The sequence below is a fragment of the Eumetopias jubatus genome, unplaced genomic scaffold (assembly GCF_037043125.1).
Source record: "Eumetopias jubatus isolate StellerSeaLion01/CBP00866 unplaced genomic scaffold, mEumJub1_p1.0 scaffold_2, whole genome shotgun sequence".
In the NCBI taxonomy this organism is placed as follows: domain Eukaryota; kingdom Metazoa; phylum Chordata; class Mammalia; order Carnivora; family Otariidae; genus Eumetopias; species Eumetopias jubatus.
Window position 1 is genome coordinate 126,358,613 of NW_028274808.1, and position 19,524 is coordinate 126,378,136.

The 19,524-nt window shown below is 33.4% G+C and overlaps 1 protein-coding gene across 1 annotated transcript in view; it reads right to left on the reverse strand.

Moving 5' to 3' along the window:
- Window positions 1-19,524, reverse strand: part of GRID2 (glutamate ionotropic receptor delta type subunit 2) — a 1,398,327-nt gene that overhangs the window by 263,449 nt on the left and 1,115,354 nt on the right. Inside the window, exon 11 of the mRNA XM_028117832.2 lies at window positions 5,652-5,964. Within this exon, the coding sequence (XP_027973633.1) occupies window positions 5,652-5,964 (313 nt within the window). The remainder of the gene's footprint in view (window positions 1-5,651; window positions 5,965-19,524) is intronic.

Sequence of the window (19,524 nt, forward strand, 5' to 3'; positions counted from 1 at the left end):
GACAGTTCTCAGACTGCTTGGCACTCCCTTCATTAAGGGCTGCCAATCATAATTAGCAACAACAGAGATGTTTTTTTGAACCCAAATAAAAATTACAGAGAGCTTTTTTGAGTTAATATCTGTAAGAACAGAACGTAGAAAGAAATTTGTCTGGATAATCCAGTCCCCCTGTCACTGGGGATTACTCTCATTTTCCTGTGTTCATAAGGGTCAGTAAACAGTAGAGTTAGCCAATATCATTTTCGTTATATTCAAATTGAATGTGAAATATCAGATAACATTACAAAGGAATCGCTTTAGCTACTGCATTACAAGGTTTGAATCCTTTGGGGTTTTGCAACTAGGACACTGATAACTTTCATATATTTGATATCTACACTATTAAAATGTATGTCTTTTTGAGTTATTCTCCTATGCCAAGTTTTCAAGAGATGCTTTCTCATCAACAATCTTGATAGAGAAGAATGTCTGATTCTTCTTTTTGTGGAAATGAGAAAGTTGTGATTCTCTGTAACACTACGATCCATCTGGCAGTGGAAAGAGCTCTTTATTTTCTTCCAAAAATTGCCCTGGGATCTCAAAGACTGTGGGTTGCCTCTCCTGTTAATTCTTGTGCAGCAGCCCTCAGGTTATCTTCTACTATTCCTAAAGGTCCCCTTTCTATTCATCACTGGCATCTGTGGAGCTCTTTAAGAAAGCTAGCAAAGGAATTTTCCTTCTTTATTCCTTCCAATAATTCTGTCTCCTCATTGGAAGTGGGTTCTTTTGGTCCCATTTGGCTATGGCCCATTTAGATGGTTCCAAGCATGCCTGCCAGAACTGTATCTTTCTTATTTATGACCGTACTCAAAACATCTAAGTTGGGCATGATATACAGCATACCCAAGAAATGGTAATTAAACCAGTTAATATAGTTATTCTTTGTTTTCCTTTTGTTCTTCCTGTTCCTGGCATATAGTTGGTACTTAATAAATGCTTGCTGGTAAATAAACATATGTAATAGCTTTAAATATTTTACATGACTATAAATATTTGTCCTTTCTGGAACCAGACAAAAGCATCTGAGGCAAACTCTGAAATTGCCCTTTGCAAGTAAACAGCAAACAAATTGTATACAACCATATGTGTGGAAAAAGTCATAGAGGCCTCCCACCCCCAGGCCCAGATATTAAGATGATGCTCTTAACATCACTGCCCATAAACTAAACATAAAGGATCTTCAAAAATCAAATGCTAGTTGTTTAAGTATGTTGATTGCAGAGAGATGCATGTAGACATGGAAATAAAGGAGGATATAAAACGACAACAAAACTTGCATAAAATTGGTCTCTCATTCATGCATTTAACTATCTAATTCACAAGCTTTAATGTTCCAGCCAAACAGATGTACTAAGTTTATCTCTATAATGGGCCATACTGCTTTTGCACAGTTGGATTCCCTGAGCTATTTTTCCAGAATGCTTTGAAGTTACAGACTTTTTTAAAAATCAGAATTAGTAAACAACTGGCATGTATTTAACATTTTTCTTTTAGCTGTCCCTGAACTCTTTTTTTCAGAAATTTATCCGATAATACATGAAATGCTTTTTATCCCTATTCAATCTGGTCTAGTGGCTCAATAAAGACTGTAATTCTGAATAACAGCTGCACTTCTTAAAAAGACTATATTTTTATTGAAAATTATCACTAATTTTAACTCCATTGCCTGTGCATGGACACTGTCATTGACTGATTCTTTTTTTCATAGGGCTTAGGAGCTTTTTCTTCATTTATTTTTAATCAAAATGTAAAGATGCTTTCTGTATCTTTTAACAAATTCACCTTTTCATTGTTAGCAAGTGTAACAATGGCAGCATTTCAAAGATGAAGTAGTTAATCATATGCAATTCAGCATTATCCATCACTAGGAATTTGCATTAATGTACAATCAACCTACAAGCTGTACAAATCATTTAAAGGCCCAGTTGGGATGGAAAAGTGCTTAACATATTTATAACTTTTGATATCTGTGTCATGTTTATACATGAGAAAATCATGCTAACCATATGGGTAATTTTACTTTTCTTTTTCTCTTAGATGTGCTCCAAAAATTAATTTGGCTACCTGGAGGCAGAGTTCAGAAAGCATGTCAACATCCTCAAAAATAAAGCTTCAACAAATTGGATACCTTATATATAAGTTCCTCATCTTAGCTACTTAATAAAATACACCAGTAGAGACATTCTGAGTAACTTCCTGTTAGGTTTCGTGAATTTAAATTATTGGGGAACAGATTATAATCTAATAAGCACAACATTGCAGTTAACTCCATGCTTTGTTTAGTTAACTATTTAGCATGTATTTATTCATTTAGTTGATCAGTTTGCATTTATCGAACACTTAATACGTACAAGACACTGAACTGTAGGTAAAGGGACTATAACGATAAGACACTGTTTTATGCTCAAAGGACTCAGATGGAGACAAGTAAAGAAAAGGCAATTACATAATAGTTTATAAGTGTTATGATAAATATATCTTCAGAAGCTTAGAAGATGGTTCCTAATCCCAGCAAATATTTCCTAAAAGAAGTGAGATCAAAACAAGAATTAGAGGATGCATAGCAATTTGTCATATGAAAGCAGAGTAAGAATAGAGATTAAGCAGTTTAGTAATAAAGGCATCTCAGGAACTGAAAGGAGCAGAAGCAATGCAGAGAGTCATGACACAGTCTTGTATTCAAGGGACAAAAGCCATTTGGAGTAACTGAACAATTCAATGTAAGACATGAGTGGTAAGAGATGAGAATTGAGCCCTGGACAGGAGCCCAATGGTGGAATCTTGTTCATGTTCCAAGTAACTCAGACTTTTAAACTGTGAGCATTGAGGAGCCAAGAAAATATTTAAAGAATGAGAATTATGTGTTTAGCTCTCCCTGATAGAAATAACTTGGATATATATGCAAGTATGTGGAGCATATGTTTGCAGGGGACAAGAGTGAAAAAAGAAAGACCTGTTAACAACATTCCTGTAGTTCAGATGAGAAATGAACGAGGCCTAACCTAGGCAGCAGTGTAGGCTTAATCTGTCTAGGTGAGACAAGATTTCCACTTCTAGAAATATTTAGAAGGTAGAATTCATAGGACCTGATTGTGGTTGGACAGAAGGATAGAAAGAAGAAGAAATCAAACTGTTTTCAAAGTTTCTAACCTGTATATCTGAGTGGCTGGCAATGCATCAGCTGGAAGAAAAAATATGAGAAGCTACAGAGCTTTAAAGTGTAAAATAAATTCAATGTTTGACATGTTGGAACTCATGGTGCTTTTGCTATATCCAGAGAGTGGTGTAGTGAGCAGTTGGATATACAAAACTGAAATTAAAGAATGGGTGATGTAGATTTGGGGGGGTCAACTGAATATTGGTGGTTATTAAACCATGTACAGAAAATTGGGTGGATTGGGAAGAAGTGAGATGAAAACAAAGGTTAATGACATCTAACTATACCAACCTTTATTTTTAGCCAGTGCTCATACCTATTAACATCTCCTAGCTATTTGTCCTCATTTACTGACAACTTTGGCACATGGTTCATTTTCTTTCTCTCCAATCTGAGTTGACCGTCATTGCAGATGGTTCATCTAATCCTCTGGGCTCTCAGTTCCTTGATCAGCTTTGAAGTCCCTCACCAACTCTTAACTTCAGGAATCCATAAATACAGACTTCAAACTCCCTCACACTGATATTTCCACTTTTGTTCTTTGGCCTCATCAAGAACTCTATTCTCTCCTACTACTACTCTATTACTTTGCAGTCTTACTCTTACTGCATTCTTATTATTGGTCTTTCTATTTTTTTTTATTGCTACATGTACCCTAAGAGCTACGATTTTAACCATTATCTTGCAAATAATCTAAAATCATTTGCCTTTTTATCCTTTTTCCATGTGCCTAACTATCCACAGCTGAGTATGATTTGTTTTTATTTTTTATTTATGTGGTAAGCAATTATGTGACCCTTATATGAGTTATTTTATCTAAGAACTTCATAATTTTTTGCCACCTTAATTTTTAAAACAAAGTTATGAGATGGGCACGACCAGGATGTTCCCTACCAGAGGAACTCACGCCATCATACAAGTTTGTGATCCCCAACCTGGACTCTAACATTTTTCTGTTTCATTGACTCTTTTTTCTCTTTTTGGAATGCTCTTTATGGAGAAATTAACTACCATTCTGTGAGAAAGGCCAAACTATCCCAGGAAGAGAGACCATAAAAGAAAACTGAAGCTACCAGCCCTCAGCCAGCATCAGCCACCAGACATGTAAGTGAAAGGCACAAGCCTTCAGATGAGTTCATTTTCAGACTTTGAGTTGTCTAGTTGAGTCCTCAGACATCACTGAGTAAAGACAAGCCATCCTCCCTATGTCTTGTCTAAACTTCTGATCCACGGAACTGGTAGGTTTCGGAGGATCTGGTTATGCAGCTATAGTCACTGGAATACTACCAATAACAAGTTTATTGCTAAATCCAGTAAATATCTTTCAAGTCTTAATTTTACTTGATTTTTTGAAATGTTTAACATCGTTGGCCAAACCCGCCATCTTTAAATATTGTCTTTATTTGGTATGTATACCACTGAATGCTATACATGGTACCTGGGTCTTTCTCATTACTCTTTGTCAGTTAGCACTGAAAGCTCCTCTAGCCCATTCCTTTTCTTAGGGCTCTCTCCTAGGCCCTCTCTGGGCCAGTGGTCTCACTCAGGAGTATGCAGTTGAGAACAACTACTCAAATTTAATGGAAGATCTAAAAGCAAGTGTGAATAAAAAATAAGATGCTATTGAAATTTATAAATATTAAGGCAAAAGTGTTATGTATCTCCATTATGACACATATTTCTCCTCTTTATTATATGTGATAGGTTTGTAAGAAACTATCGATCCCCTAAGTATTTTATTATTTCATTCTGTATAATGGCAGCAGTCTCAAATAAGGAGTTCAATAAGTATTATTCTATTCTAAAACGGTGAGAGTCATAGAATTAACCAGACAACTTTACAGAGTAGGGCAGATTAAATATTGAATAACAAAACAAAGACATTCTTTAGAATACCATGACATTATAAGTTAAATCACTGGTAAAGATTAATTAAATATTAAAATGAAAGAAAAGACAAAATTTCTTATCAGAATCTTAAATTAATCAAAGTTTTTTCACCATCATTGAATATTTTTAATATATTAAATAATGTCTCTGAACAAAGAACCAGTCCCAAATGCCTTATATATGTAAATAATTAAACAGTGTCTGCTCTGGTTGTAAGTTGTTTCATCCTAGTAAGGCTATTTCTCAGAATGTCAGAGAAAGGAAAAAAAAATTGGGGGGGAGGAGGGGAAATCTGATCTTGAGTTTCTTGTGAACCTTACCTCTGACATTCATTTTTGGCTTTGTTGATGAAATTGAACCTACATCAAAAGATAATGAACCATTTTTGTGGGAAACCTGCTGTGTTTGAGATCCTCTAGGAAAGAGTAGGAAATGTTCTTTTCTGAGCATTGCTGTGAAGACCCTTTAGAACACTTATTGATGTCAGATACAGAACATTCTTAACTGATTCATGGCATTTGAAACATATTCCTTTTTCAGACTAAAATGTATTTTTTCTCCTTACCTTGTTGTACAAAGGATCCATACACAAACCACATGGAGTTGTAGAGAGTAGTAGAAGTCATTGATCCCATTTGTAATCGTGGGGGATTAAGCCAATTCAGGAGGTAGACCAGAAGACCCACCAGAAGAACAGTGCCAGCAATGCAAGCCCAGAGAGAGAGATCAAATGGTGCGAGACAGGCAAACATGTCCACTGTTTTTTCAGCCCTTCGAAGTAGTACTCCCACTGAGTAGTCCATATAGCGTGTTGTAAAGTCCACCACATTCTCACGATCTGGGGTGATGGTTAAAGCAGAAATCCCTATGTCGGCTCTCTGAGAAATTGAAAGAGAAAATATTAAATTAACAGTGTGAAAAACAATTTGATTTGTGGTGCTTCAGCTTGCTTTAAGGAAAAGAAAACAATGCGTCAGGCAACATCTTTAGTCTTTTTATATAAACTAAAAAACACGGCAGAGATTTCTTAGAGGCAAACTCTGTGTGAATTTTGCATTTCTCACTGCAAACCTTGCCCTACCAGAGTCAGATAAATTATCTTGTTCATATTATCAGTGCATGTGAAATCAGTGAAGAATATTTCAGACACAGATAACACCTGAAGGAAATTGTCTTTTTTCCTTGGGTCATTTTATCAAAGCCATCATTAACACAGTAGCAAAGGCAAAACTTATTCTAAAGAATTCTTTCTGAGAAAATGTTCCCAAGATACTTAATTATATTCTTAACATGTAAATTATTAGGCAGGTAAATTAAAAAAAAAAAAAAGCTCAACATAGCATTTTACTCTTGGTTTAGATTTCTCTGCATCAGAATTTATATATATATTTTTAAAGATTTTATTTATTTATTTGACAGAGAGAGAGAGAGAGAGCACAAGCAGGGGGAGTGGCAGGCAGAGGGAGAGGGAGAAGCAGGTTTCCTGCTGAGCAAGGAGCCTGATGTGGGGCTCCATCCCAGGACCCTGGGATCATGACCTGAGCCGAAGGCAGACACTTAACCAACTGAGCCACCAAGGCGCCCCCAGAATTTGTATTATTAAGCTCTAAATATGTTAGTTTGTTAGAACTTTCATATAGCACTAAGTTATAATGTCATTTGCCAAAAGTCTCTACCATGATTTTATTGTACAAACCTCAGAAGTGTTTTAATGAAAAATTAAAGATTAAGGAGACCTAATTTTTCTTGGACAACCCTTCTTTTCAATGTGTATCTCTTTAGATTCTCAGTGCTAGCACTCAAAACTACAGTACATGCTATTTTACTTATTTGAAGCACTTAGCAGAATTGCAGTGAGATCACAGAACAAATGAATTAGATTTCAATTCCATGATATGAGAACACACATTTAAATATCTAAGAGATGTATTTTGTTTGAAATAATAACAATGGCTATGATTAAAGCTGTGGGAAGCTCCTTCCAGACAAATACAAATAATAGTAAATTGTTTGTTGTACATTTTTATTATTTTTCTTTCTTTTGCATTGTTTTATGAAGAAGTATAGAAACTGGTTTTATTTGCTTTTGGAGACCAAAACAAACAAACAAACAAGCAAAAACAAAAACACAAAAACATGTAAAGTAACATACCTAATGGAATGCTAAACCAGTTCAAATAAATCTAGACTCTGAAGTAATAATGGCCTCAAAACTATTCTAAGCTACATTTAAACTTTATGTGTGTTTGTGCGTGTATTTATATTTACATTTATACATATATATCAGCCCATATATATTTGCTGCTAGGCCCAGTACTAAGTAGTTAAATAAATTTTCTTATTTAATCCTTATAATACATCATGAATTACGTGTTTTCCCCTCTATTTCATAGATGGAATAACTACAAGAATTAAGCAACTCATTTAGTTTTCATGGTTAATAAGTACAGAAGCCAGTATCAAAGCTTGGTTTTTCTTACTCCAAACCTGTGCTCATAACCACTGACCCTATTGCAAAAAATCCTTCGTTTTCCAAGTAACCCATATAGTAGGTGGTTGAGATAACTAGTTTTAGGACAGTTTTTTCCTTAAAAGAGTCTAAAATTTTGTGGGGTTTTTTATTATGCTATTTACAATGCAACAAGGCCATATTAGTATAAACACCATGAGTTTATAAATTATTAACGGAGAGGTATTAAACTTAATAACACTACATGAAAATGAACTTTCAGAGAAATAATTATTATTGCTTTCAAGCTCATGTATTTATTTTCTTTTTTTTAAAAAAGATTTTTATTTATTTATTGAGAGAGAGAGAGAACGGTAGAGAGAGAGCATGAGAGGGAGGAAGGTCAGAGGGAGAAGCAGACTCCCTGCTGAGCAGGGAGCCCGATGAGGGACTTGATCCTAGGACTCCAGGATCATGACCTGAGCCGAAGACAGTCGCTTAACCAACTGAGCCACCCAGGCACCCTCATGTATTTATTTTCTGTAGCTAGATATTAGGAATTAGGTCTTTTCACCTGGATCCTTACCTCTCTAGTTCTATCTTTTCTGAGCTTCAGTTTACCATTTGTGAAATGAATGTACCTAAGTTTAGTGTGATTATTGTGAGTTGACTCATTTATCTTAATCCAATGGTGAATAAATATCTCTCCAAGATTCAATTAGGCTTTCAGAAGTTGCCTGTACTTTTTCAGGACATTACAGTACAATGGATCAGTAATTTAGTAATTGATGCACTCGTGACCCAAAACATTTTATGACTCAATTAAAATCAGAAAATTTCACCCAAGTAAGAACTTACTGACAAGTTGACTGAATATTTGTAAATGTTCATCAATGTTTTGCTGATAAATAATTGAATGTTTAACACCTAATTAATGATTGCAAATTGGAATAGTCATACACTAATTCTACTAATAGATACTTATAAGTATCATGAAGCGAATTTCTATAATGGAAAAAAGATATCTAGGGAATGATATGTGCTTTCTTTTTGGAAAAGGAAACTGATTATATTGCATGTGCTAAAATATTTATTAAATATAATAATTACTTGTCATTTCTCTATGGAGAGCTTCCTAAATTCTGGTCCACTTTTAACACTTGGCTATTCTGTTTTCAAGGAGAAATTCCCAGTCTCCCTGTGGAGGGCATATGAGAATCATTTAATGGCCTTTTCAAACTGCACAAATACATTTATGTACAGACACAATAGAAACAATATGTACACATTTTCCTATCTCTGAGATTTGTATATACCTTCCCAAGGAAGTACCTCACCCTCTTCTTCAGATTCAATAAGACAGCAGATCATTGGGCTTGATATGAATATGTGATAGTCCTTACCTGTATGAGAGAAGTTTTACTGGAGCAGAAGAAAAAAAAAAAAAAGCCAAGAATCACTGATTCATAAAGATAGCCCAAAAACTTCTTGAACATTTCTAAAATACCAAAAATGATCAGAAACAAATGATCATTCCTACCCTCCCTCCCTCTTTCACTGCCTTTCTTCCTTTCTTCTTTTTTCTCTTGTTCTTTCTTTCTTTTTTCTTTTTCTTTCTTTCTTTTTCTTTCTTTCTTTCTTTCTTTCTTTCTTTCTTTCTTTCTTTCTTTCTTTCTTTCTTTCTTTCTTTCTTTCTTTTTCTTTCTTTCTTTCTTTCTTCTCTTTCTTTCTTTCTTTCTTCCCTTTCTCTTTTTCTTTCTTTCTTTCTTTCTTTCTTTCTTTCTTTCTTTCTTTCTTTCTTTCTTTCTTTTTCTTTCTTTCTTTCTTTCTTTCTTTCTTTCTTTCTTTCTTTCTTTCTTTCTTTCTTTCTTTCTTTCTTTCTTTCTTCTCTTTCTTTCTTTCTTTCTTCCCTTTCTTTCTCTCTTTCTTTCTTTTTCTTTCTTTCTCTTTCTTTCCTTCTTCCCTTTCCTTCCTTCCTTCCTCATCATTTATCTATTTACACATACATGTCAATTCACTTGTCCAGTTTCTACTTCTCAAATCTTTACCCTCATGAAACCTTTAATCTTCTCAGTACTCCCTGCCCCAACTCTTGAAGATGACCTTCACTGCTATTTTATAAGGAACATAGAAGATATCAGATTAAAATTCAGGCTTATTTCTATCTCTCAACCTATATCCCGCACCCAACCTATTCTGTTTAACCTCTCTTTACAAGGGAGAGCTGTCTTCCTTCCTAAAACCAACCCTCCATCAGTGAACTTATCAACCAATCCCCTCTTTCAATTATTTAAACTCTTGTCTTTTATGTATTAAACATCATCCTGTCAACTGTAAATTTCCCATGAAAAGACTTGTAATTCCTTTGATTAAAATAAAAACAAAAACAGAAAAGGCTGTCCTTTTCTCCATAACTTCTGAATCTGTTATTACCCTTTCTCTCCCCCTTTTTCACAATTTTCTCTAAAGATTTGTCTCTATTTCCAAACCTCCTAGTAAGTCTGGGAAGATTCTTTTGTACCTATATTGTTAAGTACTCTATTACTCAATGGACACAGCACTTCTTAATTTTTGCATTGCTGAATCAAGTGGATACAACTTAATGCTCATCTGTTTCGGTTTCTTGACATTTGACAGTGATGACTGCTCTCTCCATCATAAACACTCTTTTCATTGGATTTCATGACATGATATAAGCTTCTTTTTCAGTTCTTTTACCAAGCTCATGTTGGCAATCCTCTGGACTGGGACCTTGCAGACTTTTCTCATTCGAGATCTTCTGCCAAAGCAACCCCATTTATATCCATTACTTCCATTGTCCCCATTCACACATTAGATTTACAAATTTATATTTCTAGATACATATCTGAGCTCTGGAGTCTAGATTGATTTATGTAACTACATTTCTATCAGATGTCTCAAAAATACCTTAGATTTACTGTGGCCAAGACCATACTCATGTGTTTGACTCTAACCAATCCTCCACCAGAGTCTCCTGCTTCAGTGAATATCTTTTCACATAAGTCTTAAATCTTGATGGTCTCTTTATCTTTTCCAATCTTATGCCTCCTATCCTGTCTGTCACCGTTGATTCTACCACCTGGGAATCCTAATATCCATTCACTTCTCTACTATTTCCAGCTCTCACCATTGCTTTTATGGGCTCATTATGAGTCTACCTAAATTCTACTGTTTTTTCTTCTCTTAATCTTCCTATTGCAGTCAAAATAATTTTTCTGGAGAGCAAATCTAATCCTGTCCCCTGTCACAGTTTAAAGGTTTTCAATGGATCTGCATTGCTCTTAGGAAAAAGATTAAACTCTTTAACATAGCCTATCCATCTTTAGATAGACTATCCTCAGCCGACCTCAACATATACACACTGGGCCATTTTCTTTTCCAGAACTTCTTCCTGATGCATGGTCTTTTTATGTGCTATTCCCACCAAGTGGATTGGCCTTCCTGAAAGTTCTTCAAGTAAATTCTTGTTCATTTTCATAAATCAGCTCAATTATCACTTCCTCAGGATAGCTATCCGTGACCCCCTTTGATTAGAATAATAATTCTTGTTATTTATACTATCAGAGGCCTATATCCCTCACTTTTCTAGTAGTTGTAGCAGTTGTCATTTCATAAATATTTGTGTGATTCTTTGAATAATGTCTGAATTCTCTACGAGACTACAAGCTCCATGAAGGTAAAGATTATGACTTTTTTCTTTTAATTTGACATATTCTTGGTATTTACCACATTTGTCTCTCATAGATTCATGATCAATAAAAATTTGCTTCATATATGAATAAATAAAGATGAAACATTCACTAGATTCCCATTATTCAATTCTTATAAATCTATTCTTCAGCATCTCTGACAGAGAGAAATTTTTACAGAATAAAAAGAAAATGGTAATATAAAAATTACTAAGTCTTATACACTGATAAAAGATTTATATCTTAATGAATAATTACTTCAATAATTAAAATAAGGTTCTTAGTTTATTAATATGTTTATATTTATGCTATATATTAACTAAAGTAATCAAATCTACTGCAGTAGGTCAATATATTACAAAATATTAATATATGTCATGTTTAATGAAGAAGTGATTATTTGAATTTTGAAGAACTAGAACTAAAACTGGAATATAAATAATCTTTTTCAAAACTATTCTAATTACACAGTCATAACATTTTCCTTGAAAGGAGATAAAAGACTTGCATTCTCTCAAATCATGAAAAGGAGATGGATTTATATTATAAGGGGACATGGCTAATAAGCCATACAATAACTGAATCTTACTTAGAAACATAAACTTAGAGAAGTTAAAAAAATATTGTTCTAAATTTAATCTGAAATACATGATCATATCTCACAAATAATCATTTAATTTATGTTTGAATATAATGGTAAGGACATTGTATTAATAATGCTAATAGTCACACATTTATTTAATACTTATTATATATTTAGTGCCATGTTACATGTTCCACATACATTATTTTATGTAATTTTATTACAAGTTCAATTGCATCTTTTCAAGATGAACTATTTACATTTGAAATATTCTAATTAATATAAAGCTTTGAGTATATATGAACAGATACTTGCTTTCCTGTATATCTTCTATTAGATGTCTTTGTGCTGTCATCTATACATCACATTATAAATCTGAATAATCTACCTAATGTTTCAAATACTTGAAGAATATTACTTTATTCCTCAATTGGAAATATTATTTTAACACTAAAATAATTTGCTTATACAATCACTCTTCTCAAGATATGATTTCCATATCCCTCAAAATACTGGTCATCTTTCAAATAGAGTCTAATTCATCAATTTTTCCTCAACTAATATGAGTTACATAGTTTTTGAAAATGAAATTGAAGCTTGAGTCATCTTTACAAGGTGCAATTACAACATTGCCTTATACTAAACTTAAGGTAGAATACATTTAAAACATATTTTTGAATCCTTCCCCCCAAAATATATTTTTAAATGAAACACTACCAGTCTAGAGGTTCTCTTAAGTCCTATGCAATTGATTTTGAAGCAAAATGTTAGATTTTATATTTATCTCTCATCAGTTTCATTCTTTGGTTCTTTGGTCTTTCACATCTATCTGATATATTTTGAATTGTTACCTATCAATCATCATATCAACTTTTTTTGCTAGCCTTGACTCATTTGGAAGTTTGAGAAGCAGGCTTTTAATTCTTCACTCACATTACTAGTCAAATATTGATGAAAAGCATTGCAACTTGCCTCTAAAGTTCTCCCCATTTTTATGGTAGTTCATCAGTTAACAATCCAGATATGTTGTTGTTGTTGTTTTTTTTTTTTAATCACCCATGGGTATCCTTTATTATAGTGTCATCCAACCAGGCTATTCTATATAGTTTTTAAGTACATTGTAAAAGGCATTATTGAACTCAAAATGTATGTGTAACCAGCTCATGCTATCAAAAAAGAAAATGAACTGCTTATTTGTTTTATCACCTGTAACACATCAGATTAATAATCCATCCTATAATTTTATCAGAGAATAAAAGTCACTGTTCAAGCAGAATGAATTTTTTTCTAATTTTGAATATGCTAATATCCAACTGTATAACATTCCCCTTTTTCATGTTTTGTACATATTATCCATGGTTTCTCATATGTCACCTCAGAAAATGCATTCATTCTGCTAGGATATCATTCATTTGGACCTGCAAATTTGAATTCATTAAAAGTACCTACCAGGAGCTTCAATTCCCTTAAGGTTTCTCTCCCTTGTTTTTTCCACCTCAAAGATTTTTTGCACAAAGTGGAAGGAAAAAAGTTATTGAAGAGTTTTGGCACATATTTAACAAGTATTACGTCTACCTATGCCTATTCAACTTTTTAAACCATACATTTTCTTCTCTTACTCTTCACAAGAACGGACCATTCACAGATTTTAAAATTTCTTTACAGTTTCCTTAAATACTACTTTTTATTCTTTGGTCTTCAAATAATGTTTTAGTGTAAAAATTCTAGTTTTGCTTGGGAGAAAGTAGACATTGAAGAAATGTTAAAGGAGGAAGAAAAGAAGTATGATGGAAAGAAAGAAGAATGTAGTTAAGTCTTTCATCTTCAATTAATAATATATGACATGACTTTGGGCAAGTGGCCAAAATTTCATCATTTTAAGATCACTCATCTGTACAATAAATGGATTGTAACTGATAATATAAGAGCCCTTCTAACTCTGAAATTTTAGAGCTAAAATTATTTATTGAGACCTTAGTATATAATTATTGTATGTTTGCTAATATAGGAATATAAATGTCTTCATTCTAAAGACTTTAAACCTAGAGACTTTAAAGTTTCAACAGACCTTTCCAGGTAAATACAGTATATAAGTTATTACTATTCATAGGAGAAACCAAAACATGAGTACTGGGGAAAAGAAAAATAACCAAATTATCAAATTAATCACAAATTATTTATTTTGTCAGTGTCAAGATTTTATGTATTTCTTTGAAAAGAAACATAGATGTATTTTAATATGTCACTGTTATAGATGAGTATTTCAGTTTCAAATACAAACACGTAACAAAAATCCATTAGTTTTCAAATATACCACTGGAAAGGAATAAATCTTCAGGTAGACCAATGAAATTCTTGTTAAACTGACTTTTATTCTGAAACTAAGATCCCACTTAACAATTCTAGAAGATTTTAGAAGATCAAAAAGTTATAAAGAAGACATTTAAATCCAATGACAACCACTCTTGTAACTTCTGTAACATTTTCATATATTTACTTTTACACTTTTATACACAGTATTTGTGAGCTCATCAAAAGAATGGTATTAATTTGATTATAGCTTAGCACATGATAAGGCAATTTATAATCCAATTAAATAAGTACTAAGGAGAGTTTACTTACTAGTACCACTACTATTTAATATTTAGTGTGCCTACTACACACTAAATACTTTTCAATGATTAATTCAATCTATCTTCACAAATACCTTGTGAGGTAAATACTGTTATTATCCCCATTCTATAGATAAGAAAATTGAGACACACAGTAAGTAATTTGACCAAGTTCATACCACTAAGATCCAGGACTCTGACCCACTCAGGTTGTCTCCAGATTCAATGTTATGTGAACATAAGTACTCTTTCCTCCCAAAATAATTAGCCTGCTACCTCATTATTGCTTTAGAAGAATCCTTAATTTCTCACTTAATATGACTCCTTCAGCATATGCCTAATTCATACACTTACATACACACACACACAATTTATATATATACAGATATAGAAATATACATACTAGTTATTTTTTGAACCACTTGAAAATAGGTTGCATATATCATGTCATTTTATCTTTTAATATTTCAATGTTATTTAAAAATACGGAAACACAGTACCATTATCAAACTCAGGAAATTTAATATTGATACCATAGTTTAATCTGCAGTCTATATTACAACTTTGTCATTTGTTTCAAAACTGACTTGTCCTAACAATTTCATCCAGGATCTTGTCTTGCATTATATTCTTGGGTCTCTTTTATTTCTTTCTTTCTGTTTTTTTTTAAAGATTTTACTTATTTATTTGACACAGAGAGAGAGAGAGAGAGAGAGAGACAGCAAGAGAGGGAACACAAGTAGGGGAATGGAAGAGGGAGAAGCAGGCTTCCCGCTGAGCAGGGAGCCCGACGTGGGACTCAATCCCAGGATCCTGGGATCATGACCTGAGCCGAAGGCAGACGCTTAACAGCTGGGCCACCCAGGCGCCCCTCTTTTATTTTCTTTTTTAAAAAAATTTTTATTTCAATTCAATTTAGTTAACATATAGTGTATTATTAGTTTCAGGGGTAGAATTCAGTGATTCATCAGTTGCATATAGCATCCATGGCTCATTATATCAAGTGCCCTCCTTAATGTCTATCACCCTATTACCCCCTCTGCCCACCCACTTCTCCTCCAGCAACCATCAGTTTGTTTCCTATAGTTAAGAGTCTCTTATGGTTTGCCTCCCTCTTTGTTTTTATCCTATTTTATTTTTGCTTCCCTTCCCCATGTTCATCTGTTTTGTTTCTTAAATTCCACATATGAGTGAAATCATATGGTATTTGTCTTTCTCTGACTAACTTATTTTGCTTAGCATAATACCCTCTAGTTCCAGCCACGTCATTGTAAATGGAAAGATTTCAATTCTTGTTGATGGCTGCGTAATATTCCAGTGTGTGTGTGTGAGTGTGTGTGTGTGTGTGTGTGTGTGTGTGTGTGTGTATACCACATCATCATTATCCATTCATCTGTTGATGGACATCTGGGATCTTTCCATATTTTGGCTATTATGGACATTGCTGCTATAAACATTGGGGTGCAGGTGCCCCTTTGAATCACTATTTTTGTATCCTTTAGACAAAAATCTAGAAGTGCAATTGCTGGGTTATAGGGTAGTTGTTTTTAATTTTTTGAGGAACCTCCATACTGTTTTCCAGAGTGGCTGCAGCAGTTTGCTTTCCCACCAACAGTGTAAGAGTGTTCTCCTTTCTCCACATCCTTACTAACATCTGTTGGAATCACACTGGAATGATCTGTTCTCTAAAGGATGGATTAGTTCATCTGTGAAATATTCTAGGCCTGGTTTTTCATCCTATCTTGTGGTAGGGTAGTTCCTTCATAACTTTTTTTTTTCTTTTTGGTGGAAATTGATCTAAATTCTCTACTTTTTACTTGACTGGAATAGCTAATGATTTCATGATTTGTTTTTGATTGCTATTTTCTAAGAATCAGGATTTATTAATTTAATCTACTATTTTTGTTGTTATTTACCTTATTACTTTCTCCTTTTACTTCTGTTATTATCTTCTTTATATCTTCTTTTGTTAAAAGTTGTACTTGTTCTAGCTTTTGGAGATGGAATTAAATATGTTTATTTAAATTCTTTCATTTTTATTGATGTGGATTTTTAAGACTATAGATCACTCCTTAAATATTCTTTATATACTTGAATACATAATGTTTTCATTACCACTACTCTAAGAAAGTTCTATAATTCATGTTTGTATTTCTCCTTTCTTCCAAGAGTCATTTAATAGAAGCCTTTATTTCAGGTGGAAAGCCTTTTCTTTTTTTCTTGTTTTTTGTATTTTGATCAGAGAAATTTATTTGTAATGTATCCCCTGAATGGAACTTAATGGTGTTTTCTTTTTTATGTTTTTTTTCCTATGATTGATTTTTGTCAATGTTCATATGTTCTTGAGAAGACATATTATCAGAATGTTGTGTTTGATAAGTATACAGATGTTTGTTTATCGTTATTATTATTTACATACATGCTATTTATTGTGTGAATTTTGTTGTATTTACTGTGTTTTCTATGTGGTGTATCTTTGCCACTTTTCTTCTTTTGTACCTTTGTTATGATAGTTAACTTCATATTTGTACCTTTTATAGTGTCTTTACTCCCACTTTTTCCCCTTTAACCTTTGACTCTTTGATTTTTCAGTTTTAAATGAAACCTGTGAACTTTCACTTACTGCCTTCACTATGGTTAATAGTGATATTCTACTTCTCCCTTACTTCCCCCTTTTCCTCCCATTATTTAATGCCATCATTTCATTTTGAGAACCTATGATGATTTCATATTATTATTTAACCCATGTTTCTTTCTTTTTTTTTAAGATTTTATTTATTTATTTGTCAGAGAGAGAGAGAGAGAGAGAGAGCACAGCAGGGGGAGTGGCAGGCAGAAGGAGAAGCAGGCTCCCACTGAGCAAGGAGCCCAATGTGGGGCTTGATTCCACCCCGGGATCATGACCTGAGCCGAAGGCAGATGCTTAACTGACTGAGCCACCCAGGTACCCATAACCCATGTGTCTAATGTTATCTTAGTATCAATTCTGCAATTAAATATATCGAATGATCCCTACTAGTCTTTTGTTATTTCTTGGTTGAGTGAAGCTCATAGTCCAGTAGTTTCATCAAGAGAGGCTCAAGTGTCCACTTTTTTCTTAGTGCTCATATATTTAAAAAATGTTGTGTTGTTTTTGCTGTTGTTTTTTTTCCCATAGTCATGAAGGGAAGCTTGGAAGGACATAAAATCCTTGGCTTACCCTTTCTTTTTTGAAGTTCTTGGAAGTGATTCTCTGATGTTGGTCTGCTTTGTGTGTTGCTCCTGAGAAATCTGATAGTAGTTTAATTTCTTTGCCATTTAAAGTAATTTGGTTTTTTTTTTTTTTTTTTTTTTTTGCCTTGAGAATTTTTTCTTTGTTTTTTAAGTCTAATAATGTTACTAAGATATATCTGTCCTGGATCAGCTTCTCTAGGAGTATATTTAAATTTTCTTTCTTTTTTTTTTTCCTCCCCCCCACCCCCGGAAAGTTTCCTTAGAATATACCTTTAAATATTGTTTCATTTTGTTGTTTTTCTTCTTCAGGAACTTCAAATATATATGTATTTTTTTTTTTTACTTGATTCTGTCACTCTGAACTTCTTTAGTTATTTCATTTTCATTCTCTTCTTTTATGTATTTTGCTTCAATGTCATTTAATCTATTCTCCTTTGAGTAAATTATAATTTATGTCTTGTGATTTTTGTCTTTTATATTGTTTTTTAATATATACTCTGAGGTTGTTGCATTTCTTTGTCATTTTGGCCATCTCAATGCTTAGTTTTTGAATTTCTGATTCTGTTTATTTTTCTTTAAAAACAAACTTCAAATGATTGTTTGAGACATTTAATTTCATTTGGAGTTTAATGTCACAATTTTATTTTTCTTTGTAGTTGTCTATGTGAGAAGAACTTCAATTTCTTTCAATTTCTGGATAATTTGTAGATAAGGTTGCTGTTTCAATAGAACTTTCTTCTGTCAGTGTATTGATATGTGGTTTCTTTAATGGAGGATGTTCTTCAGGGAGTTGGTATGTGTTGTTTCTGTTTAGTGTCTACAGGATTCTTAATTTTCCTCATTTACTGCCCTCACTTTACCTTCATTAAAACATCTCCAAGGAGCATCTTCTCTATTTTCTCTTCTCCTCCAGAAGTAATGCTTCCCTCAGGGTATTACCCTGACACACTTACCTTTTAGTCACTTCCCCATAGGCAGTGTTGTGGTTTACTAAGTTCCAGGTTTGTGTTCCATGCATTAACACTTGGTATTAAACTTTCTCTTTCTGAGGGCTCTTTTAGCTCTGCTTCATGCATTTTCTCTGCTTTCTTCTTTCTTATGAGCTCATTTACGTGTTTCTTCTCATCCCACCCATAGATTTGCAACCTTAGCTGGGACTCCAGTGTTATCTCTGTCAGGATTTGATATAATTATATCTCTACTTATAGATAATTTGAAGAATGTAGTTATCTCTGTGTGAGATTTTCTCTGGTCAGATGTGATTTTATTTGTATCTCTAGGTGATTTTGTAATTCAGGAGATGAGGCATGGGAAGACTCAAATGCATGTAGCCACTCTTACTCTTTCCCAACTTGATCTCAAATGACACTTTTAGACATTTTTTATAATAATTATATGCATTTTACCCTTTTTCTAAAACTTAAAAGTAATATAGTTTCTTCAGGTTAAATAATTCTATTTCTGAAATAAAGCCTATTTTGTAACACTTGATTATATTTTAATATGCTGATGGGTCAAATTTGAAAGGATATATTTTAGGATTTGGGGATATATCCATATTCATAAGTGATACTGGATTTTTAAAAAATATTTATTTATTTATTTGAGGGTGAGGGAGAGAGAGAGATAGCATGCACTCAGGGGTGAGGGGTAGAGGGAGAGAATCCTCAAGCAACTCCCTACTGAGTGCGGAGCTCAATGCAGGGCTCAATCTCAGGACCCACGATCTCATGACCTGAGCTGAAACGAAGAGTCAGCACTTAACCAACTGAGCCACCCATGTGCCCCAGATATTGTTTTCTTTTTGTGTGTGGCATCATTGTTAGATTTTGTTGGGGGATATTCTAGCTTTATAAAAGTAACTGAATAAC